The sequence below is a fragment of the Equus przewalskii genome, chromosome 12 (assembly GCF_037783145.1).
Source record: "Equus przewalskii isolate Varuska chromosome 12, EquPr2, whole genome shotgun sequence".
Taxonomy (NCBI): domain Eukaryota; kingdom Metazoa; phylum Chordata; class Mammalia; order Perissodactyla; family Equidae; genus Equus; species Equus przewalskii.
This window is the reverse complement of record NC_091842.1, coordinates 19,794,720-19,821,428: the sequence shown is the minus strand read 5'-3', so window position 1 is coordinate 19,821,428 and position 26,709 is coordinate 19,794,720. Positions and strand designations below refer to the sequence as shown.

The 26,709-nt window shown below is 52.5% G+C and overlaps 3 protein-coding genes across 17 annotated transcripts in view; 1 reads left to right on the top strand and 2 right to left on the bottom strand.

The window, feature by feature from the left end:
* ITGAL (integrin subunit alpha L) overlaps window positions 1-4,889 on the top strand; it is a 73,996-nt gene extending 69,107 nt beyond the window's left edge. For all 14 annotated transcript variants that reach the window (XM_070568022.1, XM_070568018.1, XM_070568023.1 and 11 more), the window contains 5 exons: window positions 186-242; window positions 330-437; window positions 1,077-1,172; window positions 1,913-2,023; window positions 3,396-4,889. In XM_070568022.1, coding sequence (XP_070424123.1) covers window positions 186-242; window positions 330-437; window positions 1,077-1,172; window positions 1,913-2,023; window positions 3,396-3,569 — 546 coding nt within the window. In that variant the 3' untranslated portion in view covers window positions 3,570-4,889. The remainder of the gene's footprint in view (window positions 1-185; window positions 243-329; window positions 438-1,076; window positions 1,173-1,912; window positions 2,024-3,395) is intronic.
* Window positions 4,890-9,096: 4,207 nt separating this feature from the next.
* Window positions 9,097-12,486, bottom strand: ZNF768 (zinc finger protein 768). Of its 2 annotated transcripts, XM_070568039.1 has the most exons (3): window positions 12,339-12,474; window positions 11,468-12,186; window positions 9,097-11,194 (listed from the first exon to the last, which is right to left on the bottom strand). In XM_070568039.1, exons 2-3 carry the CDS (start codon window positions 11,553-11,555, stop codon window positions 9,639-9,641), a joined length of 1,644 nt encoding a protein of 547 aa, XP_070424140.1. In that variant the 5' UTR covers window positions 11,556-12,186; window positions 12,339-12,474; the 3' UTR covers window positions 9,097-9,638. The 2 variants fall into 2 exon arrangements, with proteins under 2 accessions (XP_070424140.1, XP_070424141.1); XM_070568040.1 differs by lacking the exon at window positions 11,468-12,186 and having other exon boundaries at window positions 12,339-12,486.
* A 4,344-nt stretch (window positions 12,487-16,830) lies between these two features.
* On the bottom strand, window positions 16,831-23,897 carry LOC103547265 (zinc finger protein 764-like). Its single transcript, XM_070568041.1, has 3 exons — window positions 19,676-23,897; window positions 19,438-19,548; window positions 16,831-18,617 (listed from the first exon to the last, which is right to left on the bottom strand). Exons 1-3 carry the CDS (start codon window positions 19,869-19,871, stop codon window positions 17,704-17,706), a joined length of 1,221 nt encoding a protein of 406 aa, XP_070424142.1. The 5' UTR covers window positions 19,872-23,897; the 3' UTR covers window positions 16,831-17,703.
* Between the last annotated feature and the right edge of the window lie 2,812 nt (window positions 23,898-26,709).

The window sequence follows — 26,709 nt, the reverse complement described above, 5'->3', positions numbered from 1 at the left end:
GGAGTGAGGACGGATGAATTCTGTCAGACTCAGTGATATCTGAATCCGCTAAGGGCCAGTCGGGAAGAACTGGGATGCCAAGGTCTTATCTGGGGAGTAGGGAGGAATGCCAGGTTCCAGCCTTAAGGGGCTGGTGTCCTCTCTCAGTTCTGGACTAACTGAAGACCCCACCTCATCATTCCTAGGAGCCTCCTAGCACCTGCTACCATGAGGATCTGGAGATGCCACCCAGTATGGCTGAGGTATGGGCATATGAGCTAAGAAATTGGAATAGGGGCTGGACAAAGTGCAGGTGGGAAGACAGGCTCTCTGACCCCTGCTTTCTTTAGTCCCCTCAGCCTTGTTTGCCTGGAGCCAAGTTCCGCTGCCCACTTGTCTTCAAGCAGGAGATTCTCATCCAAGTGATCGGGACAGTGGAGCTTGTGGGGGAGATCGAGGTGACACATGCTGGAAGCAGATGCGCAGTGGTTTTGGGGGGCCTAAAGGGAGGGGGGTAGGCATCCCCACCATGTAGTCTTCCTGCATTTTTCTGTTATAGCTTGATGAAGTATCCTCAATGTTTACACCATTGCAGATGAAAGAGAACCATGATTTGTTTGAATTTTGCAGGGCTGTTTTCATGGGCCTACAGATAGTTCTTCTATGTTCTTTTTGTGTGTGTGTGAGGAAGATTGGCCCTGAGCTAATATCTGTTGCCAATCTTCTTCTTTTTGCTCAAGGAAGATTGTTGCCGAGCTAACATTTGTCCTAATCTTCCTCTATTTTATGTGGGACGCCACCACAGCATGGCTTAACGAGCAGCACTAGGTCCACACCTGGGATCCGAGCCTGTGAACCCTGGGCCGCTGAAGCAGAGTGCACAAACTTAACCACTGCACCACCAGGCCAGCCCCTTCTATGTTCTTTATAGGAAAAATTTCCTTCCAACAACGTGGAGTGGTACATTAGATGCCACAGTAGAGAACTGAGTAGAAGTGGTGCACCCCACTAGAACCCATTCACCTTTGCTCCCCATTGAGTTGAGGTGGGGGCAGCAGTGAGTGTGTTCTTAGTCCTTGTTCTCCACCCTCCCACAGGCCTCCTCCATGTTCAGCCTCTGCAGCTCTCTCTCCATCTCCTTCAACAGCAGCAAGCATTTCCACCTCTATGGCAGCAATGCCTCTCTGGCCCAGGTATCTCTCTGCCTCCTCAGTAGACCCTGGAACAGAGGTCAGCAGAGGGATCTGAGGAAGCCCAGGGTGGAGCTAGAGGAGCTAGAGCTGGAAGTGGGAGAGCCACACAGGAGAAGGGTGGGCATTGCATAGTAAGAACCACCCCACAACCAGAACCATCACCCTGGGCAGAGGCTTCCTGGGAAGCCGTGAGCTCCCCACCAGTACTGGTGGGCGAGACCACAAGGTCACCTGTCTGAGATGTGTCAGGTAAAGATCAGTTTGATGGCAGCTCAGCAAAGGGGTACCCATCTCACAGGCAGAGTGTGAAGGGAAGGTGCTCTAAGCAGAGAGAGCAGCGAGGGCAGGGCTCAGAGTCGAGAGAGTGGGCAAGGCAGGTTTAAGAGCAGGAAGCTCACAGGACTAGAAGGGAAGTGGCGCTTTTAGCTTTTTACCTTTTTAAGGTAAGCAAAAGCCAGATTCTGGAAGGTTTGCATGCTGAGCTGAGATTCTGGCATTTTATCCCGCAGCTGAGGGGAAGCTATTTAAGGGTTTAAGGTGGGCCATGGTGCTTGTTTGCCAGTTGGTTCCAGTGCCTGCAGTGGGAGATATACTGGAGAGAGAGGATCTGGGCCCAAGGCCGGTGCCATGATACAGTCCAGACCGGAAATGCTAAGACCTAGAGATGGAGACCGGATTCATAAGAACTGTTAGGAGTGGGAAAGGTTTCTTCCCTGCTCTTCCCTCCTCTCCTCCCTCAGGTCATCATGAAGGTCGACATCGTCTATGAGAAGGAAATGCTCTACCTCTACGTGCTGAGTGGCCTCGGGGGGCTTTTGCTGCTGTTGCTGATTTTCATGGCGCTCTACAAGGTGGGAGCTTCTGGGAGTAACGGGTATTGCTGAGATAGCCAGGCTGGGGAAAGGGGAATGGGCAGGAGTCAGGGAGGAGAATGCCATGATCAGGGAGCTTTAAAGCTAGGAGGGGCCTCAGCTTACTTCCTCCTTCCACAGATAAGGCTACTGAGGCCCAAAGAGCAAGTGAGACTTCTCCCCCATCCTTCCAGCGAGCACTGGCAGAGCCAGGACTAGGTACCCAGGAAAAAAGACTCTCCCACATACAGAGGGCCAGGCATTGGGCTGCAGAGGCGCATACCACAAACACCATCCCTGCCTTTGTGGAGCACACAGTCCAACGGGGGAGACAGACAGGAACACACAAGATGAGGGCTCCACTAGGGGGCCTGTGTGCTCTGGAGCCTATAACACAGGAGCCTAACTTAAGCTGGGGAGTCTGGGAAGGTCTTCCAAGAGGTGGTTGTTGAGTTGGGATTTGAAGGATGGGTAGAAGTTAGCCAGATGAAGAGGGCTGGAGGGCAGACATTCCACGTGAAAACCTCAAATATTCCAGAAAAGAGAACACAGAAAATCAAAGTTTCTTCCTGTTGCACCCAGAGGGTTGTCATTATCAACCATTTTGTTTCTCTTCTTCCAGGTTCTAAGTTTGTTGTTAAAATATGAGTATACGTGTGAGCGTGAGAGAGAGAAAGACAGAAAAGTCAGCATATGTGTGTATATGTAGAAAATGTCAATGGCATAATACCACATATACCGGTTGAGCACTTGTCTTTTCCCTGGATATCTTGATGTCTTCCCATCTGAGCACAATTAGGTCTACCTCTTGTTTTGTAACCTGGGTGGTTTTCTGCTGTCTGGATGCCCCGCCTCTTATTGAACAAGTTCCCTATTGATGAGCATTTAGATTGTTTGTAATTTACGTGCATCTCTTTCAAACAATGTGACCAAAAGGCTCTTGTTACCCACTTCTTTGTACACTTGTCAAAATATTCTTTGGAATTAATTCCTAGAGCTGGAATTGCTGAGCCAAAGAATAGATATATATGTTTTGAGCTTTCAACAGAGACTGCATGGCACAGACCGGGCACTAGCTAAGTGTGGGCTCTTACTGTTATTATTACTAGATGTTGTCACATCACTCGCCTCAGATATTGGTACATGACATTTTGATGAGCCTAAAGAATGAGTTATGAACCCTACAGCTTTTTAACATGTTGCCAAGAACCAGGTGCAGCAGATAGCCTTATCCTATCCCTGGAGCGGAAACTATGGGTCTGTGGCAAAATATAACTTATTAACATAAAGGATTCTGTCATGTTTTTCCGGGGCCAACTGGTGCAGTGTGCTCCCGGGACTTTCTGCTCACTCAATTTTTGTCTTCCTGTAGGTTGGCTTCTTCAAACGGAACCTGAAGGAGAAGATGGAGGCTAGCGCAGATGCCTCAGACGGAATCCCTGGGGAAGACTCCGGGCAGCCGGCGTCTGAGGAGGAGGCTATGGATCCGGGCTGCCGGGATCCACTCCACGAGGAAGAGGCCCAGGATGGAGGTGGCAAAGACTGAGGCCTAGGCCTGAGGCAGAGGGCCCAGGACTGGACTTGGGATGCCTGGTGCCGGTCTGCCGCTACCTACATTTCACTGTGTGTCTTCGAGCAAGTCACTGCCCCTCCCTAGGCCTGTTTCCCTGTCTTGAACGTGGAGCTCATTCCTCCCTGCCTGCTTTTGCAGGCTAATGGTGAGGAGCCACTGAGGGATGGGCCAGGAAGGCTACAGAGGTGAGGCCTTGTATCAGATGGCCCTGGCTTCCAGCAGTCCATCAGTCCCTCCTAGTTTCCTCCCCTGGAAGAGAACGCCTGATCTAATCTGGAGAAACTGTAGTGTCAGGACGCTCCAGGCCCTCACATCCACCTGCGCTTAGATGTCCATAGAGGCTTCAGACTCCCAGAACCTTACCCTGCACTATCTCCTGCCCGGAGTCAGCTTTCCATTCTGCGGCCCGAGAACAAATCTGATCCGTGTCACTACGTTGCTGCTGCAAACCCCCTGCCCTTTGCTAAAGACCAAATTCCTTAATATGCCTTCCAAAATCTGGAAAACTAGGCCCCTGTTGCCTTCCGAGCCTTCTCTAGAGACATCCCCCCTCCCTTTCTAACCTTCAGTTACATCAGCCTTTTTCATTTGCCAAGGTCCTTCCTGTCTCGCTGCCTTCACTCAGACTACTCTCTCTGCCTGGAACATTTCTCCTGCTTCCCTTTCCTGGCTAACTCTCACTCGGCCTTCAGCTCTCAGCTCACACGTCACTTCCTCAGGGCAGCCCCCCGGCCCTGACTCAGGTGGGCTCCCATGTTGTACACGCTTACACGAGCCTGCACTTGTCTCTCATCGCACAGATCATACTTGTTCATCATCAGATGATTTACTTAATATCCATCTCTCAAATTAAACAGTGAACTCCATGAGGGTAGGGACCATACCTGTCTTGTTCACCTTGGGATCCCTGGTGATACCACAGAGCCAGACACTAGTAGGTGCTGGAACAATTGCATTGAATTAGTGAGGGAGCCTGCAGGAAGACAGAGAAAAAAGTTTGGCTGGGCCGTGGCATCCCCATCCTTCAAGGCTCAGTCTTTCCCAGGCTCCTGGCCCCCTCCTGCCACAGCCCCACCAGGACTGCATCACAGCCCCCCGTGGTTCCCACTGTGAGACTGTGAGCTCAAAGCTGAGGACCATGTCTGTTCAGCTGGCTCCCCAGTGCCAAGCACAGTGCCTGCGTATATTCATCCCATAAGTGTGAAATTCAGTCCAATTTTGTGATGTTTTCATGCTTGGTGTAACATTCCAGCCTGGCTCAATTAAATCAGCATTTCCTTCTCAACCCTTTCACTAAGTGGGAAAACAGCTCTTCATTTTCCTTTCTTTTCTTTATTATTATTATTATTATTATTATTTTGCCATGATGACCATCAGAGACTGACCTGCACCTGACATTGTGAGTTAATTCAAAAGAGAAGCAGGGAGAGACACACAGAAAGTGAGAAAAGGTTAGGTAAGCATCGACAATTCATTAAGACATGAGAATACACCCTCCCTGCCCTGCCTTTTTAGAGCAGTGATTGGAGGGGCCGGACCCTCAGGCCTCCCCATAGAAGGGACAGAGGGGACTAGTCAGTGCTGCCCTCTTGTGGTCGGTAGGACCCCGGGGGAATACTGAGTAAGCCTAAGCCAGCTCAGAGTGCAGCGCCAGGAGGTAACATTCCGTTGCCCAAGCAGTAACCTTTGATGGCTCCCTTCTGCCCGTAGAGGAGTAAGTGAACATTCCCAAGCCTGGCACACAAGGCCCAGATCATTTCAAAGCATGCCGGCCTCTCCAGCTCATCAACCCTCTTCTGGATAAGCAAGGCATCAGGAAGGAAGAAGAGAAGCCCCTTTTCCCGGAGAGGGGAAAAAATGTTTTAACTGTCAGGAATATCACAGAACAACTAAAGGTATATGAAATTATCTGTAGGTCGCATGAAACATAAAGTGGTGATGGAATGGGTCATTTTGTCTAGGAACCGATGAGATGAGGAAAGCTTTGAAGGAGGAAGATTTTAATGGATAGAAAAGAGGTGAACCTGCTGGCAAGGGGAACAGCATGTGCAAAGGCACAGAGGTTCTATTCATTCATGCAGGATTTCTTGAGTGCTTTGAGTCGCCCTGTTCTGTGCTCAGAGGACAGGGTGATGAACAGACAAAGAAGTCCTTTCCCTCAGGAAATTTCACTCCCATGGGAAAACAGAGTAAAACAGAGTAAAAAAAGTAGAAGTGTGGTTCCAGGGCCATGAAGATAATAAAGCAGGATAACAGGTTAGAGGTGATGGAGACAGCCCTTTTAGATAGGTGGTCAGGGAAGTCTGTCTGAGGAGGTGATACTCTGTGACACAAAAAAAAAAATGAATATTTTCATCAAAGCTGGAAGCAAAAAAGTACAGAAAATTTGAAGGGTTCATTTCAGGAACACAGCTGCCATCATCACACCAAGGAATCTATTTCCCAACTCACTTAACAGCCCCTGTCCTCACACATGTACTCTTTCCCTGCCTCTGTGTCTTTGCACATGCTGTTCCCCTTGCCAGCAGGTTCACCTCTTTTCTATCCATTAAAATCTTCCTCCTTCAGGGGCCGGCCTGGTGGCACAGCAGTTAAGTGCGTATGTTCTGTTTTGGCGGCCTGGGGTTCACCAGTTTGGATCCCAGGTGTGGACATGGCACTGCTTGGCAGGCCATGCTGTGGTACGCGTCCCATGTATAAAGTAGAGGAAGATGGGCACGGATGTTAGCTCAGGGCCAGTCTTCCTCAGCAAAAAGAGGGGGGTTGGCAGCAGATGTTAGCTCAGGGCTAATCTTCCTCAAAAAAAAAAGGGGGGAAAAAAAAGAAAAAACAATCTCCCTCCTTCAAAGCTTTCCTCATCTCGTCGGTTCCTAGACAACATGACCCATTCTATTACCACTTTGTTTGTACCTCATTGGGGCACATAACTGTGTGGTGCTGACTGTGTGGGCTCCTGTCACAAGACTAGGAGGTTCTGAAAAGTAGGACTCAGGCCCTACTCATGTGTTACCAGTACCAACCCCTCACCAGAGCTGGCACGAAGGAGGTGTTCAATAAATGTTGGATTCAGTGGCCCTCAAATGTTTTGGTCTCATGACCCCTTTATACTCTTAAAAATTGAGGCCCCCCAAAGAGCTTTTGTTTATATGGGTTATATGTATCGGTGTTTCCCAATTAGATTTTAAATGGGGAAAATTTTAAACATAAGAACACCTAAGACCACATTCCAGGCGAGCCGTCAGAGGGACGACATATGTCATCACATGTCATGCAGGCTCTAGAAAACACTGTACTTGCGGGATAAAAGAGTGAAAAACTAAATAACATCTTAGTATTGCTAGGAAAATAGTCAAAACCTAGTAGGTTTGAATCCAGGCTCTACTGCTCCCTAGTTGTGTGATGCGGGGCAGTTATCCTCTCTGGGACTCATTTCTTTTTTTTAAGGAAGATTAGCTCTGAGCTAGCATCCGTGCCCATCTTCCTCTATTTTATATGTGGGATGCCTGCCACAGCACGGCTTGCCAAGTGGTGCCATGTCTGCACCCGGGATCCAAACTGGCGAACCCCAGGCCATGGAAGCGCAACGTGCGCACTTAACCGGGCCGGCCCCTGGGACTCATTTCTTCATCTGTAAAGTGGGAATAATAACTGTATACACCTCAGAGCTGTTACGAGCATTAAATGAGAACACCCATAAACTGCTTAGCACTGTTCCTAGCACTTAAGTGCTTGATAATGGTGGTGGATAGAGATGGGTTGTTTAGTTGCGCAGGATGATGTGGTAAAAGCAGCATGCTGGACCACAAGTTAAGAGACCACGATGTTGGGGAAGACAGGTGCCCTTTCTGGGTTTGATCTGTTCCACCTGGGGTCTGAAGGTACCTCGGGAGCTGTCATGGAAGAGAGGGGTGGTTGGGTCTGAGGTTATATACTAAGGTTCTGTGCATACAGACTACTTTATCAATTAAACACTAAAGGCACTGTGCTCAGGGTCTCCCAGCTTCCAAGGGTCTATGAACATATTTGGGAGCTGAAAAAGAAATCAACTTCATAATATAAAAATGAAATTGTATAATTGAGATAAATATTGCAGTAAATGTCTGCAAATGTAATATCATGTCGGGTAGTCAAATGCAGTTCTATTCAACATATATAGTTACATACATGAGTTATATTAAATGTGGGAGTTGGAGCACTTAGTCTTTGAAATTATGTGTGGTAAGGTGTCTGTACAAAAATGTGCATAAAGTTCACAAAGGTGTTTAAAAGACTGTGAGATTTCACTTGAAAAATGTTTTCACTTGGAAAACAATTATTTTCCAAAAATAATTAAAACTTTGAGAACCATTGCAATCAAACCATATTGAGCTACATGATCTCTTAGGCCCTTCCAGAGCTTGCCCATCATGAGAGGCTGGAGTGAAACGTGCTTAGAGAAGCTAATTGCTCTTGTCAAGCTATAATGCCCTGAGGAGGGGCATGGCGCTGGGGGTGATGTCAGGATTCTGAGGCCCAAGAGACCTTGTAGACTGACGACTCCCCACCTACCTGTGTGGTGAATCTGCTAGGGGCAGGTGGAGCCCAGCAGATGTGGTCTGAATGTCTTCATTTGCCTCTGAGCCACAGAGTGACTTTGAGCAGGTCACTTAACTCTGTGAGCTCCATTTTCCTTAGCTGTGAAATAGAATGAATCAACTGTCACAGGGCATTTTCAGGCCCTTAGTAGGTGTTCACCTCAAGACATGCCCAGCAGCTGGGTGATTCCCTGTCCTCATTGGCTAAGCACGGCAGGCCACACCCCAAAATCCCTTAGACTCACTGATATCACCAATTCCCCGTCCTTTCCTGAGCAGCCAAGTGTTAGGAGGGCTGAGGCTCAGCTGGGAAAGGAAGGTAGGATAAAGGTGGAATGGTAGCAGAATGGCAACACCAGTAGGTACAGGGGTCCTAAAAAGGAGGCAGATTGGTGGCAAATCAGGCCCAGCCTGGCGGGAGGGTCTTAAAGGCTGGAGTTGTCCAATCTTCATACAGGGTCCTATATGTACCCCCTTACGCCTGGGGTTGGAACTGCAGACACTCCCTGTGGTTCTGATCAGAGTCAGGTTCCAGCTGGGGAGGGGAAGAGAGACAGCGCAGCTAGGTGCTGGGAGCCAGGGAGAGATGGAATGCAGGCTCTATGCCTAGGAATGAGAATAGGGTCTGTTTTCTGGCCCAAGGACAGACCTTCTGTGTTTAGGAAGAGGGATCTCCACAATGGTTAAGGGCTTTCTCACACTTGCCACACTGGGCCCCTCTGTGTTTGTGCAATATTCAAAGCATGGGACGTGAACCTGGGCAGATATGAGCAAGTCATGTCTTCTGAGCCTCAGATCACAAAATTCCAGTTAACACTGAATATAACAGCACTTCCCAGACAAGGCCCTATGGCTTCACTGGTGGTCCATAGTTATGACCTACTGCCCAGGGCACTGTCCATGCACACATTTTAAGGACAAGTCTCTTTCACCACATGAAGGTTTTTATTGAACTCAATTTCAGGAGCTCCAAAGCCTGAGAAAAACAAAGGGGGCTGAGGTTTGCACTCAAGAGGCCCAGGCCCCACCCCAGGGCCCCACTCCCCACCCCACCTACCCTCACCCCTCTCTGACTCAATGAGGGTCTCAGTAGCTACCAATCTAAGCTACCCCACTCTAATTAAGTAACGTTCCCCCTCCCTCCCCCCACTCCCACCTAGCACTTTGCCAAGCGAGGCAGCTATCAAGGGGCATACTGCTGCTGAGGCCTGCTCTCTGCTGACCTCTTTCTGGATCTCTCCCAGAGCCTCCTGCAGCCTGTTTGGCCTCCCTCCAACCCCTCTTCATAGCCCATTTCCCATAAGTCTCCAGGGCATGTAACTTCCTCCACCCTGGCCCCCTCTCCTCCTAGAATCGTCAATTCCTTTTTTCTCCTTCAGCTTTTCCACTAGCGTCTCTAAAGATTTCTCTAGTTCCCTGTCCCCTTCTCTTCTGCCCAGCACCTCCCCGCCCCTGACAGGGCCCCAGGTCAGCGCCGGCCAGCTGCATGGGTCCGCTGGTGGCGGATGAGGTCGGAGCTCTGTGAGAAGGCCTTTCCACAGTCATCGCACTTGTAGGGCCGCTCCCCACTGTGGACCCGGTGATGCTGCAGCAGCGTTGAAGAGCGGCAGAAGCCCTTGCCACACACAGCACATCTGTAGGGCCGCTCACCGGTGTGGGAACGCTGGTGCTGAATCAGTGTAGAAGAACGGTTGAAGGTCTTGCCGCAGTCAGGGCAGCTGTAGGTGCGGCCTGGCAGATGGGTGCGGGCATGGATGGCCAGCACAGAGCTCTGGCCAAAGCGCTTGCCACACTCAGGGCACTTGAAGGGCTTCTCGCGGGCATGGCTGCGGGCATGGGGGATAAGTGCCGAACGCTGGGAGAAGCTCTTTCCACAGATGCCACAGCTGAAGGGCCTTTGCCCGGTGTGCACCCTCTGGTGACTACGCAGGGATGAGTTCTGGCTGTAGCACTTGCCGCACTCGGGGCAGCTGTAGGGCCGCTCATGGCTGTGGGTGCGCTGGTGCCGCAGGAGGTAGGAGCTGTCACCGAAGGCCTTGCCACAGTGCGGGCACTTATAGGGCTTCTGACCAGAGTGGGTGCGCTGGTGGCGAAGCAGGTAAGAGCTGTCAGCGAAGGCCTTGCCGCAACGGGGACACTTGTAGGGCCGCTCACCCGTGTGGGTGCGCTGGTGTTTGATGAGGTCAGAGCTCTGGGAGAAGGCCTTGCTACAGACCTCACATTTATAGGGCTTCTCACCCGTATGGATGCGCTGGTGCTGGATCAGGGTGGAGCCTCGCCCAAAGCTCTTCCCGCAGATGCCACAGATGTTAGGTCGAGGGCCCTGCCCACCCCTGGCCCTACCACCCCGTCGGCCTGGACCCCGAAGGGTCCCTGTCAGGCCCAGAGGATTCTGGAGCATCGCAAAATCGGGGGAAGCCAGTAGGGCCCCTGTGGGCATCTCAAAAGGTGGCCCTAGGGGCAGACCCCCTGTGGGCTGCTCCCCAAACCCCTGGGTGAAGGAGTCCAAGGGGTGGACTCCCAAGGGGATGCTCAAGGGATTCTTTTCCTCTGGATTCAGAATCATCTCTGCACCTTCCTGGAATCTGGAACTTTGAGCTTCAAATTCAGGGCTCTGGGTTTTGAACTCAGGATTCTGGGGTTCAAATACAGGGTTTTGGGGTTCATACCCTGGGCTCTTGGATTCATACCTGGAGCTTTGAGATTCATACCCAGGGCTCTTGGGTTCATACCCAGGGCTTTGGGGCTCATACCTAGGGCTCTGGGGTTCAAACTCAGGGCTCTGAGAATCTGATTCAGAGCTTCTGGGTGCAAATTCAGGGCTTGGGGGCACAAACCCAGGGCTGTGGGACTCAAAACCTGGGCTTTCAGGCTCAAACCTGGGGCTTTGGGATTCAAACTCTGGGTTTTGTGGCTCAAACCCAGGGCTCTGGGGTTCAAGCCCAAAAGGTATTTCTTCGACCTCATAGTCCCCAGTGTCTTCTTGCTGAGAAATTCCTTCTTCCTCATTCTCACTCATGTTGCCTGCAGGATTAGAGAATTACAGAAAACCCAGATTGTGTAGGGTCTAGAAGGTCACTGGGTCCCACCATTAGTTGTCACAAACCTCTCTCCTCCTCCGCAGGGTCGCTGGCCCTTGGGCAGGTGCTGAAATTCCCACCTCCCCCACAGCAAACCCCCGCCCCCGCCTCCTCCAAGTCCCAGGTGTCCAAGCCCCCGGCTCTCTTCCCCTCCCACGGACCACAACCCACTCTCCCGCTCCCAGGCACGCTCCTCGGAGGGCGCTCCCTCCCTCACCTTGGAGGGACCCTTGGGGGCTCCCCATTTCGTCAGGACTTTGCACATCCTGGGGCTCGAGGCCCCACGGCGACGCCTCCCTTTCCATCCCCGCTGGCTCCCAGTGCGGCGGCAGCGGCGATGGCAGACGATCCTGCGACCCGGCCTGAGTGCCCTGAGACCCGGGCCTCGCCGCCCGTCCGCTCAGCGCCGCCCAGGAGACCCGGCTGTCCAGCCCCAGCCCCCAAGGCCTGACGTCTTGACCCTGGGCCTCTCCGGCCCGCCGGGCCCCTCCCCTACCCGCGGTCCCGCCCCCACCCACAAGGTCTCGGCTTGCCCTGGGGCCCTCACAACCCCCACGCGTCGTGGCCTCGGAGGTGAGGGGCTTCACGACTCACCCAGCCGCCCCCAGGTACGGCTCCCCGCCCGAGACCCCGCCGTCCGGCCCCCCAGCCCCGGTCTGGGCTACGGCGGTTCGACCCCCCTCCCCTCGCACAGGAAGTGTCCGTCCGCGGCCAGTTTCCCCCGCTGGCTAGCGCCGCGGCCTCTCTAGGAGAGGCTGGAGGTGGAAACTCGTTGGCATTAACCCTGGGCTGGATGGCCCCGGCGCTGAGGTGGGGGGTTACGGGGCGCCCTGGAGCCGGCAGGAGAGGCTGGGGCAGTTTGTGCGCCTAGGTCCTAGGTTTCCGTCCGTCTGGGGGCCTATCTGTCCGTCTCCTGGGCCCAGCGTCCGTCAGTGCCTGCGGCCAAGGGCGAGGCGACAAGCGAGACCAAGGTCAGCGAGAAGGAGCGACGCTTTCCGCCGCCAGCGGGGGCGGTATCTAGCTCCCCGCCCCTCCCCAGCCTCGGGGTCAGCTCCAGCCGGGCCTCGGGAACCTGGACAGACCCCCACCTTGGGCTCATCAGGCTCCGGAGTCTGGGAACCCCCTCCGGTAACTCCACTCCCCAACACCGGCGCGCCCACCGCACTCCTCCTGGCCCCCTCCCCTCGGCTCCTCCTAATCACCCTTCCCCACGCCGGGAGGGCTAGGATCGTTGCCAAGGAAACAGCCCCGCCTCCGGTTTCTAGAGGCACCGCCCCTACCTCCCAGGGAGCTCAGCAATTGGCCGGTGGAGCTCGTGCTCTCACCGTCCCGCCTCCTCCCACAACACCAACTGCTGGGTACTAATTGTCGGCAGGGAACGCCAGGCACCTTTCTGATTGGTTGGAGGGTGCTCAGGTCTGTTCCACCTCCTCTTCCAGCCAGAAGTGCCAGCGGGAGGAGTGGGAGGGTAGTAACCTGGCGTCTTCCCTCGAGCCGGGCCTGGGCTTTCAGAGATTTTCCCGCCCCCATTTACTCTTCACTATGTTTTATCTTTCTGAAGAATGAAAGCAGGGCATCTGGGGACAGACACCCTTCCTTCCCTGGTCCCCTCCATGCTCCCTTTCCCAGCACTTTTTTTCCTTCTTCCTTACAGGTTCCAGGTGCTGAAGGGGCCAGTCTGAGCATCTTCCCGCAGAGGGGAGGCTGCTTTCCTTTCTATTACCCTCCCTCTCCCCGCCACCTTCCCCTAAACCCAAAGCCTGAGTTTAACTCAGTCCCTGGGAGCCTTAGTCTCTAGTACCTGGATTTTCTCACGGAGAGACACGGATCCTATGGGAATTCCTTCCAGATGAAGGTGACAGAGTTCAGGAGGGGAAGTGGACAGAGGGAGAATCATCTGGCCTTTAAGGCAGCTAAAGTCTCCAGCCCTGCCTGACTTGGATAGAGGCTTGTAGAGGAAGGAAACCTGAAAAACACTGCCATTGGTGCAGCTTTGAATCAAGGAAAAAGTGACCCTGGAAAGACAAAGGATCCAATTCTTGTCTCTTTTCTAACCTTGCTGCTGAAATTAGTTTGGTAAAGTTCTTGACAATTCATAAGCCAGGTTCTCCTGTGTGAGTGATGCAAGAGCCATGGATTGTTTTGTTGCCTTCCCAGCCAAACGAAGGGAAGAAACTGGCTAGGAGGAAAGATATTATCTTCCAGTCTCTTTTGAAGGGAAGAAACTGGCTAGGAGGAAAGATGTTATCTTCCATTCTCCTGAAAAGAGACGAGAACAAGAATTTGGAGAATTCCAAGTGGTAAAAAGCTGGCGATAAGCAATCTCATTAGAACTTACAAATGGAATCACAGACAGATATCTTCCTATAAATTAAGTGGGGGTACCTTTCTGCCCTCCAGAGGAACAGCTTCCAGCTGCATGCCTCTCTCCCATCCCAATGTCTGTCTGTCCTAAAATTTTTGCTAAGAATGGCTCACACGGTCCAGCATTAAAGGGCCCAAACAGGCGGAGCACCCTACAAGTGCACTGATTACAGGAAGACCTGGACCCGGGGCACCCCCTGGTAATCCCCAAAGCACTCACACAAGTGAGTGACAGAAATCTCCTGCTTGAGAATTTTCTCTGGCCTCCAACCTGCTTACCTACCAGAAAATTCAGAGAGCAGCCATCCCCCGCAAAGTATGTGGCAAGGCCTCCAACCACAGCTGTGACATGGTCCACTGCCCACACTCAGCATAGCATAGACCACAAGCGCCACATGTAGCAGAAGTTCGGCCAAGGCTTCAAATTGCTTTGGCACCAGCATTTCTACACAGAAATTCAGCCTCACTAGTGCCTAGTGTAAAAAGAGTGGCCAACTTCCAGGCAGTGTCCTCCAGCACCAGTCCTGTCTATGCAATGGCAGCCAGCTTCTGCCTGCCACCTGCCTGCCGTGAGAGGCTCTAAGCACAGGGAAGCCTCTGATTAGGGTTCCAACTTGGCCCAACACCAACTAATCCAAGGCAGGAATTCACTGACCTTGTTATACCACTGTGTCCTGGAGAGGAGGAGCTCTGTGTGTGTTTCTGAGTTGGGCAGCCACTTTGCCCACAGCATCATCCCCTGGTGTGCAGCAGCACTGGGACAGAGTTGTTCAGCATGCAGCCAAGGTCCAGCTAACTTGGCCCACACTGTAGGCCCACACCCAAGATAGTCTTCATAAAGGTTATCAGCGTGAGAGGGCCTCCTGCATGAATTGCTCCCTCCCTGCGTGCAAAGGACCAGTCCTCTAAGAGGCTTTTGATCAGATGCTACAAGAGATGCCCCAGTATATTCCAGAAGATTTGAAGTACCCAGGAAGAGATCAGACATGGTACAGGCCCCTTTGGGAAGAACAAAGGAAATGGGACTCTGCATATGGTTAGGTCATGCCCTGGTCTGACACATTTGGAACAGGCCCTGAGACCAACCCCTACTCTTACAAAGCTGAGAGCAGCTAGAAAATAATGTTTTGTTCAGACCAGTGGTTCTCAAACTTTAGCAAGTGTAAGATTCCATCCCTGGAGATTCTGATTCAATGGGCCAGAGACAGAGCCCAGGGAGCTAGCTATATTGTAAAGAGATCCTGCATGTGATTCTGTGGTAGAAAAGCCTTACTTTGAAAAACACAAGCCTAGAGCAGGTTTTAGCTTCTTTGGACCATAAACATCTTTGCACATCCTGTTCCTAGAAAGATACATGTCAATATTCCAAAAAATTTTAGGGGTCTTTGGAGTCGAATCAATACTTACCCTTATTTTACATGGCTTGGACAAGCTAAGGATGGGCCATGTGGTGATGGCCTTGACATCTCACTCTGGCCATGTGGATGGGGCTCATTCTGTCTGGTGCAGACAAGCATTCCTCCTGGCACACCAATGAAGCCCTAGGAAATCCTTTTCTTGGCTTAAATGGCTTCAAGGTCTGAGCCTCAAAGACTTGTGGTAGCAGAGAGAAAAGGGAGCCCTACCTTGGGTTGAAGTATCTGTGCCAAGAAACGAGGAGCTAAGAATGGAGTGAGACTGAGGCTTAAGCATTTCATGACACTCAAAAATTAAATGGCGGAGAGCTGGGTCACAAGGGCAGAAAGCAGAGGAATTGGGTGGGCCCTAGGGAAGCCTTGCACACTTCAAAGCACTCAGAGAGAGCAATAATTATGGCACCTTTAATTGGCAAGCTGAGGGCAGGGTCCAGATCTGGCTTTGAGGCTGAGCTGAGAACTGGTGTTGCAAGCTGGGCTTTCCCCAGGTAACACTGAGGGTTAGGGGAGGGGACTGTTGTGCACTGGCTTCTCTAGGGATTTAAAAGCTGGTACAAAGGTAGCTCGGACTACCATGGTGCCTCTTCTCATCCCACATCCCCCTTGTGACAAGGTGGCAGATGAGCCAATCCTTCCAGTAAAGTTTAGGGTCAGATTTTAAGATTAAGTTGGAATCAAGTCAGTTCATTACCTGAACAGTGTCTTTTCCCCAAATTTTCTAGCTCTTCCTTTAGAAGTTTCTCAGGTTGACAAATCTGGTTTCCTACTCTAAGGTAGGCCAGACACAGGGCTGAGTTGGGTGAATAAGGCAAGTGGGAACAGGCCAGCAGAAGTCATAAGGCCCTGCTACTACTCCTTGAGGTGAAGGGTCATCCTGACCAGACGCAGGAAAGGGTTGACCCATGGCTGGTGCTTCCATCACCTGGACGAAGCTGGGCTCTGACCACAGAGGATTCAGTGGTAGATGGATAATGGAGTCACAGGTGATAGGGGAGAGATTCTGCGCAGAGCTTGCAAATATAGGTAAGTGCAGTTCACTCTGGCTAATACCCCCAGACGTTCCTGGCCTGGTCCCCCTTAGTTCACGATGGCAGGTACCTAAAGAGAGTAAAGGTGCAAGCTTTGCTTTTGTTTGCCTTGGAACTCTCATTTTAGGCTGGTTTCTCCCTTAACTTGGTCTACTAGGTGGCTCCTTTGTCACTTATCTTGTACCTGGGCTTCACTAACACTGTGCTGCTCTCTCCCTGGCCCAGGTCAGTACCTTGGTGCCATCACAGGGATTGGGCACATGCCTCCAGAACCTTGGTTGAGACACTGGCAAGGAACTCAGGAGTGGTGTGGTAAAGACAGCAGTAAACCAAGAACCCTGGAATCTTAGTATGTGTGACCTTGGACAGGTTGCTTAGCCTTTCCCAGTCTGCAGTTCCCCAACTACAAAAGGATGGAAAAGCTAAGATCTCTTCCAGTTCAAAAAGGTGATGAGGCCCTCCTGGCTGGGTCTAGAGTGGCTAAGGCCTGAGCCATAGGGCTTTTCCAGGGAGGCTCAAGGAGACTGGAGACTGGAGAGCTCTCCGGGCCTTCCCCTTCAAAAATAGGAACAGCCAGTCAGCTGAGAGTGCTGCTGTGCTATGGCAGAAATACCACTGGTTTGGGCCAAAAGATTCAGTCCTGACTGCCTCTTCCTGACTGGGCTGTCCTCCCCAAGCAAGATGCTTCCTTCCTCAGGCAGTTATGAGGATGAAATGAGGTGACAGACAAGACGGTACTCCATAAACCATAAAATGCAATACAAGCGAAGATCTAAAATAAAACCTGCTTTTACTTCTCTCCTGCCATCCTTCCACATATATGCTCTCTACCTGAAGCCGATTCAGGAAGACTTGAATGCTGTAGACCAGTCTGCAAACTCAAATGACTACAGGAGCCCAACAGGTCATGTAAATGAATGGAAAAGTCCAGATGGAGAGGGCCTGCTTTGCAGAGACACGGACAAGCTGTGATGAGTGCCAGCTGACGTGGATCAGAAGCTGATAAGGAGCGGCGGGCCTGCTGAGCTGGGAAGCAGGGGCTCCTGCTCCGTCCAAAGGGGTCAGCTGCCCCTCAGCTCCCACCAACTGTGGTTTCATGGTAGCGCAGGTTGAGTTGCCAAATCTTTGGATTTTTCAAGAGAGGCCAGAAACCGGGATTTTTGTGTGAAATATCCCAACTTTTAAATTTTAACCAATAATTCGTAACATTTTAAAATGCTAGCTGGGTCGAAAAAATTAAAAGGTCTGCTGCAGGCCAGATTCAGTACCTGGCCACCAGTTTTCAACTTTTACAGTACAGACAATGGGTAAAACAAAGTTCTCCTCTACCTCAATCCTCTTAACACATCGAGCCTGAGAAACAGCCTTTTCTGAGAAACGTCCCCACAGTGGAGGTCTAGGGGTTCCTACCTCAGCCCTAACTCAGTAAAGGGGGCTTCTAGAGTCTGGGACAGTAGGGAGCAAGGTGTCAGCAGATCAAGCTGGTGAGGGCCTAAGATGAGATGGTTCTCATCCCCCAGGTCCAGCTCTTGCCAGAAATTCTGTGACCTCCCTGGAGCCACCACAGAGGTTCAGACCCCTGAGCCCAGTTTGGGCCTCAGGCAATGTCTAAATCTTCACCCTTTGCCTTGTCACCTTTGAGGCCATCACCCACACTCCTGGAATATCTCTGGATAGTGCTGGAAGCCCACAGGTGGGTCTAGGTCCCCTGGGCCAGGGGCTAGGGGCACAGGCAACCCACTGGCCCCCCGGCCCCTGCGCCCCCCAGCACCAGGCCTGTGGACCCACTGGTGCTTGGCCATGGCTGACTTCTGGCCAAAGCACCTGCCACACTGAGGACAGGGGTAGGGGCGTTCGCCACTGTGGGTACGCCGATGGGCTGCCATTTCGGAGCTCTGTCGGAAGCAGCGTCCACAGTCTGGGCACGGGTAGGGCTTCTCACCCGTATGGGTGCGGAGATGGCGCCGAAGGTCTGAGGCATGGGCAAAGGCGCGGCCACAATCCAGGCAGGGGAAAGGGGTCTCGCCACTGTGGACTCGCTGGTGCTGGTAGAGGGCAGAGCTCTGGCTGAAGCAGCGGCCACAGTCGGCACAGCGGTAGGGCTTCTCGCCCGTGTGGACCCGTAGGTGGGTGATGAGGGCAGAGCGCTGGGTGAAAGCCCGGCCGCAGTCCGGACAGAGGTGGGGCCGCTCCCCACGGTGGATCGCCCGGTGCTTGCTCAGAGAAGAGGCCTGGCTAAAGCCCTTGCCACAGTCAGGGCAGCAGAAGGGCTTCTCACCCGTGTGGGTATACAGATGCTCCACTAGGGTGGAGCGCCAGGCAAAACTCTTCTCGCACATGTAGCAGCCATGACGCTGGTCTGCCCTTGGGACAGGGGGGTGGGCACAGAGTGGGGGGCGACCTCGGCGAGGTGCCCGGGATGGCTGCTCTATACCACTGGGGAGCCCAGCAGAAGTTGTTTTGACAGCCTTCAGCCCAGGAGGCCGAGCATCCACAGAAAGGATCTCCTCCAGTGCCTCAGTCTCTTCTCTTTGTCCTTTCTCTCCCCTGTTTCTGAAATCTGCTGGGAGATAATGGGAGAGCTCAGACCCTGCCTTACCCTGGTCCTTGAATCCCACACCCCATATGGTGACAGAGAAGCCTCTTAGATGCAGCCACCTTCTGGACGCACAGCTGACTCTGGGACTCAGCTCAGTACAGGAAGGAAGCTAGGAGTGACACCTTTTCCTCAGCTGCAAAGGACAGAAAGAAAAGCTGCAGAGACAGAGAAAGAGGGAATAGAGGAACAATAATATCTACCTCAGGGCTGGGGAAATGGGGGGGCGCGACATTTCAGCTGGATCATGGAGGATGAGTGAGTGCAGAAGGATGCTGTAGGTAACAGGAACAGCACAAAGAGAGGCATGAATGTGGCTGGCACTGACAAGTTCAGAGGGGCAGGGCAACAGTTTGACAACATGAACAAGAGGAAAAAACAACGGGAGCCAAAGAAAGACGGCTGCTATAAAAATATAACAAAAACAAAGTAGACTAAAACAGAGGAGGTGGCAGAGGAGCTGGAATGTAGGAAAACAGCAAGAAGGATGATGTGGAGCTCAGCAGAGCTTAGTGACCAACTAGATGTGAGGGGCTCAAACTCGCAGGAGCAGGGAGTGGAGAGGCAAGCGTGCCAGGGTGCTACACCCATGCCGGGCCTGGGTCACACTCACAACCCCTTTCTAGGCTGAATCCAGAAGCTAGGTAGGGACCAGGCATTATAACCTTGGCTGGGAAAGCAACTCGGGGAAGAAACTGATGAGCAGGTAAAGAGTTGGCAGAGGGTAGCGGGATGGGTCGGGCCCAGAGAAAGTCCCCATGACAAAGAGTACTCATTACTTCACCTGTGTCTGCTTTTGCCAGACACTCTCCCACCGGATCCTGGGCATCCTGAGACCACAGTTCAGCCTCTTCCTCCACCCAGGAGATGAGGGCTGGCTTGGTGCCTCTGAATCCTGCGGGAGAAAAATGCAAATCCCACGGTGCCGGGAGGCCACCCCACGCGGTCCCGACTTCCCGGACCTAAGGCCTCCCACTCCACGTGCCGGGGAGGTGGGCCCCGGCGAGCAGGTAGGGCCTCACCGAGCGCGCCCAGGTGGCCGTAGGTCTCCCGCATCACGTCCCGGTACAGGGCCCTCTGCGCGGGCCGCAGACACCCCCACTCCTCCGGGGAGAAGTACACGGCCACGTCCGCGAAGCTCACGGGCCCGGCCTCCCTCCCCTCGCGCTCGGGCCCGGGTGGTTCCCGTGCGGGGAGCGGGACCAGAGGAGGCGCCATGGGCCATGCCAGCCCCGGCGACAGGCCAGCGCGGCCCCTAGCGGAGCCTCCCGCGCTCGAGAACGCCGGGAGAGCGGGCACCGGCCCCTCGGGGCCCCCGAGGGACGCTACAAACGGAGAGGTGGTGGCTGAGGCACACGGAATCAGAACTGAAGACGCCTTCCTCAGAAATGGCGGCCACGCGGCCTCAGGAACTTTGCTCCTACGCAACCGTGCCCAGATGACGCCGCCGGCGTCTCCCTGAGGCTTTGTCTTCGAGCCCTCAGCCAAAATGGCCGCGCCGGCCCCAACTGCGGGAGAGGCTGGCGGCCCCGCAGCCGCGGCGGAGCGGCCGCACTGCCCCGCGCAGGTCCTCGCATCCGCCGGCCGGGCGGCGCAGCCTCAGCCCCGCCCAGATTGGAGGAAGGACCGGGCGCGGCCGGAGGTCAGCCCCGGCCACCGCGGTACCAGCCCTGACCAGGCCCGCTCCGCCTTTGTGAATTCAGCCGTTATCTTTCGTCGCCGGACCGTTTATAATTGGGCTTCCGCCTAGCACTGGGTGACAGCAGCCTTTCCCAAATGTTGAGGGGAAAAGTAGTGGGTAAAAGAGAAACTAGATTGGAAGCTTGTTCGAGACTGAAATTCTGGGAGTTTCTATTTCAGTGTATCGTGGGGCAGCTAGGGGAGAGTAGGGTAAGGTCTAAGAAAGGTCAGAAGGACCCTCTTTCTGCAAGCTTACCCTCCCCCACATGCCCTGCAGGATGCCTCCCTACAACACCTATTATCCACGGGCTCAAGCCTGGCTCCAAAGCTTCTGATCACACAGCCACCTGCAGCCTTGCCCCTGCCTGGATGTCCCACAAGCACTTCAGATCCCGCAGGGCTCAAACTGAACTCATCCCTTTCTTCCCCCAACCTGCCCTTCCTGGGGTCTTTATCTCAGCAAATGGTGATACCGACCCTGATATCAGTTACCCTACATCAAACCCAGCATATATGGGGTTAAACGAAAACACTCTTCCCCTGCTCACCCCCTGGCTTCCTGCCTCCAGAATCCACTATCCTCCATGGAGACAGCCACAGCCAAGGACAAGCACCTTGATTCGCTATCTCCTCCCAGCAAGGAAATACAGGCTGGTGGGAAAGCTCCGACCAGCAAGGCCATATGCTCCCCCTCCCCTCCCTAAAACCCCAAATAAAAACCCTTCCTTTTAGCTTTTCGGGGAGTTTGAGATTTCAGCATTAGCGGTCCTCTCTCCTTGCCCAGCGCTGTGCAATAATAAAATTCTTACTTTCTTCCACTACCCCCGGTGTCCGAGATTGGCTTGCTGTGCAATGGGTGAGCGGACTCACTTCAGGTTCTATATCAATGGCACTTAATCTCCCCATCGTTTCCACCTCCAAACCTCCCTCCTTCTCACACATTTATGGACTCCCTACTCTGAGCCGCCACAAGCCTTCGTAAATACCCTGCCCTCAGAAGACTTGATATTTTTCCTTTGGCCAGCTAAATCAGTCACAGCATTTCACACACTTCATGGAAATGAACTAGTCTGGAGTCTAGTCTGGAGCTTTTCTGTTTGTCCCCTTCCAAAGGCCTTCTTGAGGCTTCTGCCTGACACCTTGTATCTGGCGGATGCTTCTCCCTACAGGCAGGGAAGCTGGGCAAGTAAAGAGTTGATCACAGCAGAAGCAGGGAAGGAGAAGACAAAAAGTCTGGAAAGGGTAAGGATGCAGTTGCCCAGGGACTCAACGCCAGTGCTAGCTCTCCCAGTCTCACAGACCCTTGAAGCACACAAGAGAAAACAGAAAATTTCCATTAAGAGTAATGGCATTTTGTCACCGGTCAGCACCCAGCCCTCATAGTGGTACCTGTCATGCACAGGCATGGAAGAGGTTTGGGTAATGCTGGAAATTCACAGGGGGACCGGACCCTCCTGGGGAATAACCTGGGGCAGAGTTCACACCCCTGGGTTGGACTGAGGCCCATGGAACCCTGGTGAGCCTCTGGCTGAAGCACCTCCCACAGTGGGGACAGGAGTAGGATGGCTTGTCTGTGTGAGTCAGCAGGTTGCACAAGAGGTGCTCGCTGTGGTGGAAGCAGATGCTGCACTAGCTGCAGGCAAAGGTTTCCTCTCCAGGGCACAATGGGCCAGGTTAAAGGTAATGGTAAAGCGCGCATGCACTCAGGGCAGGGATGAGGGTGCTGCGTGAGCGCCAGGTGTTGAGGCCAGGCATAGACTGGGGGCTTGGGAAAGGCCTAGCTACAGGCAGCCCTGGCCGCAGGCTCAGAGACCAGGTCAGTGTCTCTGCACTCATGACAACTCCCCAATAGACTCTTTCTGCTGGCATCTTCCAAATGTGTCATTTTTCTCAGTGGCTGTTGGGAAACATGGCAGATTCAAAACTCACCTTTCGTCTTGTTAACTTTCCAAGGTGTACTCATACTGAGGTAAGAGAATCAACCCTCACAACAGCAGAAGCATTCAGATGGGTAACTAGGCCCTGGAAGCCTCTCCCTGGCCACCCACCCCGGCCTATGTCGGCCAATTGAGGAGTTCACAAGTCAGGGACATTCCCAGCCAACTCAGAACCAACCAGAATAGATACCCTCAACCAGAGGAGCAGCTGTTGCAGAGCCCAGAGACCTGGAGACAGAAAGGTAAACTGCCTCCATCCTAAATTTTAATTCACATACTGACACTGACCTAGAATATGGATGATTCATACTGTGCGACCTCATCATGGAACCACTGAATGCCTCAGAGTCAACTAAGTGAGAAAGAGAAGGTCAAGACTCCAGTCTTCAGTGGGTGACTAATTCAGGTCAGCAAAAATTAGTAACATCAGCAGTAAGGAACATGTAGATGGTGCTTCTTACTCAACAAAATATTTTCCCTTCTAGCTGGAACTGGGACATTGCCCCCGTTTCTCACCTTTCTGTCCTCTCTGGCTTCCACTTTCCTAGGAATCCTGAGCATCTGCACCCCACAGCTGGGTCTCCTGCTCCAGCCAGGAGATGAGGGCTGGTATGGGGTCTGGGAATTCTGGAGAAGAACCCTAATCACTCAAGAAACATTTCTTAAGACTACCTATGCCTTCGCTTAATGAAAACGTATTGGGCACCTTTTATGCGCCAAGCACTGTTGTAGATGTTCCAGGTGTTGGAAACATTGGTGACCGGAGATAAGGTTCCTTAACACTAATCTGTAAATTTACATTAAGGGAGAGAGATACCAGGTATGAGCTCTGCTGGCACAGGTATGGAGACCTTCGGTTAGCCCGTGCCCAGGGCTATAGAGATAGACACAGAGCAGCAGCTCTGAGAAGACTTCCAGCATGCGGCAGAAGAGCTCCAGGAGGAATTTCTTGGAGGTGGCATTTGAGAAGGGAATTGAAGGATGTGAGATTGGAGCCATAGCATATACAGAGAATAATAAGAGCAAAGGCTCAAAGGCTCATTAAGGGGGAGGCATATCCAAAAAACAAAGATTCTATTTAGCTGGAGCTAAATGGGATCGCTCGCCTGCAGGAAGAGATCTCGTCTGAACCGGAGGAGGAGGAGGTTAGTTGTGCCACGGGCCTTCCTGTTGTGATCCAGGTTCTGAACTTCTTGTAGGAAGTCCTGGGGAGCCACTAGAGGAGTCTGGCCGGGGAGGCTAAGTTATGAATTTCAGTTAGGCTGATCTGGTGGAGATCACGGTAAACGGAGTCATCTTAGGGCCGGAGTCGGGGCGAGTCCGGCCTGCTCCTGTTAATCCCACCTGCCTCTTTCCGTTTTCAGAGATCCGGGACGGCCGGACCTCACCGAGCGCGCCCAGGTGGCCGTAGGTCTCCCGCATCACGTCCTGGTACAGGGCCCTCTGCACGAGCCGCAGACACCCCCACTCCTCTGGGGAGAAGTACACGGCCACGTCCGCGAAGCTCACGACCCTCAGCTTTTTCTCTCCTGCTCTAACCCAACCTTCGCGGGCACATCCGCAAGGATCCGGGAGCAGGGCTGGGAGCGGAGTCACCCCCGCCATGCCCGCTCATGGGACGAACGCTGAGGATTCGACCTCCAGAAAGGCGGGTTCCCCCAGGTCTGGGGGACCGGAAGTAACTTCGGCAAGGGCCACTCTAGGATGCGGGAAACAGCTGGTTACGCGATTGCCGTGCTCCGAGGGCCGAAAAAATAAAGGCACCCTCAGAAAAGATGGTGGGTGGGCACGCTAGCTTCCTTCCATTTTAGAGAAAGGCATTTAACACCTGAATGTCTGTCTGTGTTGATGACCTCGTTTATTCCCCCTCGGGTTGTCTTTTGCTGTTCCGCAAGCTGCGTTCCGGGCGCCTCTTGCCCATAGTTAAGATGGCCGCAGCGTCCGCGCTCAGGTTGGGCCGTGAAAGGTGAGGCTCGGGTGCGTGAGCGCGGGGGGCGGCGAAGGGACGGGGGAGGGGAAACAGGCCCCGGATTTAGGGGCCCCCCGGCCTAACGTCCCCGTCCCAGTCCCCGCTAGAAGGCCCGCTCAGTGACCCGGGCTTAAAAAACATTTTTTTGGCCAACTAGTTCGTTTCTCAAAAATTTTTTTCATTTACAAGGTACAAAATAATATTCAATTAAGTCTGCTTCCACCCTATTTCTCCTTTAACAGTTTCTTAAATATCCCTCCAGAGATTGTCTACGTACCTATCTATGGTTTTTCCACACGTTTATTCGCTCTTCTACTGAGGACACTGGGCCGAATGCCTCTCAGTGCCTTAGAGTTCCGTTGTTACCCGAGGTCAGACAGCCCGTTAGTGACTCCTGGTCCTAAAATCCTAAATGCGAGCCTCTCCCACCGTCTCGCGCTGCCTCCTCCAGGCCATTTCCAGAAAAGCAACGCGAACACTTCAAATTTACTGACTCCCGCTGACCTTGTGAAAACGAACTGGATTCTCAATTTATTGTTATTGTTGTATAAAAATTAGATAAGACAGGACTCATTTTAATGCACTATTTAAATGTACTTCTCAATTCCAAGCTCTCCGAACACAACAGTGGCCCACTATGCAAGAGCTGCCTTTGCTTCTGTGATATGACTAAGACATTAATATTAGCTTACCTTGATCAATCACTTACTATGTGCCAGACTCTAAGTAATTTGGCTTGTTAACTCATTTAACCCTCACAACACTTCAGATAGGTACTCTTCTGGATCCAGAAGCAGACACAGAGGGATGACCTTGCCCCAGGCCACACAGCTAGTAAGTGGTGAAGCCAGGATTCATACCCAGGCAGTCTTTCTCCACAACTCTAATGCAGTAATGCCTCAAATTATTGAAGGCACAATCTCAGCAACCAGAAAGAGGTGGGATTTTAGGCCAGGTTACCAAGATGCAGTTGACATGTGGGGTAGTGCCAGAAGCAGGGACCTAGGAGGTCAGAAGAGCTGCTTCTGGTCATATACACAATTCCACACTGTCATATAAATGTAAAGAGAAAAAATGACAGGCTGTGATAAGTATTGAAAAGTAAATAAGAGGGTTATGTTTAAGGGTCATGTCATGGGGGGAAAAATATGTCATTCAGGTGTTTGGGAGGTATGCGAAATTGCCCTGGAGGAAAGGTGACAGGCTTCACAAAAAGTATCCCGTGGCAGCTCTCACTGGTGGGCTCCTTTGCTCAGGCCCTTGCTGATTTCAGCCTGGGGTCTCTTAGCTGGTCTCTGGGCTTCCAGCCTTTTGCCTTTCCCATCCGTCTGGCACTGCAGCCTGGTGGAGAGAAAAGAGCAAGAGCATCGACTGAAAATTCGAGAGGTTGGGGTTCCAGGCCTTCCTCTGCCACTAACTCAACTGTGTGATCTTATGGCCCTTCCCCTCTCTGGGCCTCAGCCTTTCTCAGAGCATATTCTATGGAACAATATTTCCATGAGACACCCAGTGGAAAGAACAAGTGTTCTTCCCCATGCCCCTTGGAGAGTCCCCTCAACAATGAAACCTATTCCACCCTCTTAATACATTGATCCAGACAGCTCCAAGAGCTCCCTTCCAGCTCTAAAATGCCACAGTCCATCCTATCATCACCCCCAGGGCCACCCCAGGAACTGGCTCCTCCATCCTCCTCCTCGCTCATCCAAAAACCTTATCATTGTTCTGAGTTCCTCTGATACTCTCAGCGCCCACATCCAGCCCATGGACAGGCTCTATCCATTCATCCTCCAGGGTTCACCTCCAGACCCTCTACTCTCCATTTCCACTCTACTTGCCCCACTGCAGTCCATTCTCAGAGCAGCCAGGGTTTTTAAAATGCAAATCAGATCACCTTGACACTCTACTTAAAACCCCCCAGTGGTTTATATGAGTAGTCAAATTCATAGATAGAGAAAGTAGAATGGTTGTTGCCAGGGGCTGGGAGAAGGGGGAATAGGACATTATTGTTTAATGGGTACAGAGTTTCAGTTGGGGAAAATGAAAAAGTTCCGGAGAGGGATGGTGGTGATGGTAGCACAACAATGTGAATGTACTTAGCACCACTAAACTGTACACTTAAAAATATTTAAGGGGATGGCCCCGTGGGGCAGTGGTTAAGTTCGCACGTTCCACTTTGGCGGCCCAGGGTTCACCAGTTTGGATCCCGGGTGCGGACATGGCACTGCTTGGCAAGCCATGCTGTGGCAGGCATCCCACATATAATGTGGAGAAAGATGGGCACGGATGGATGTTAGCTCAGGGCCAGTCTTCCTCAGCAAAAAAACGAGGAGGATTGGCAGCACATGTGAGCTCAGGGCTAATCTTCCTCAAAAAAAAAAAAAGAAAGAAAAGAAAGAAAATGGGGACCGGCCCCGTAGCCAAGTGGTTAAGTTCACACTCTCTGCTTCAGCAGTCCAGGGTTTCACCGGTT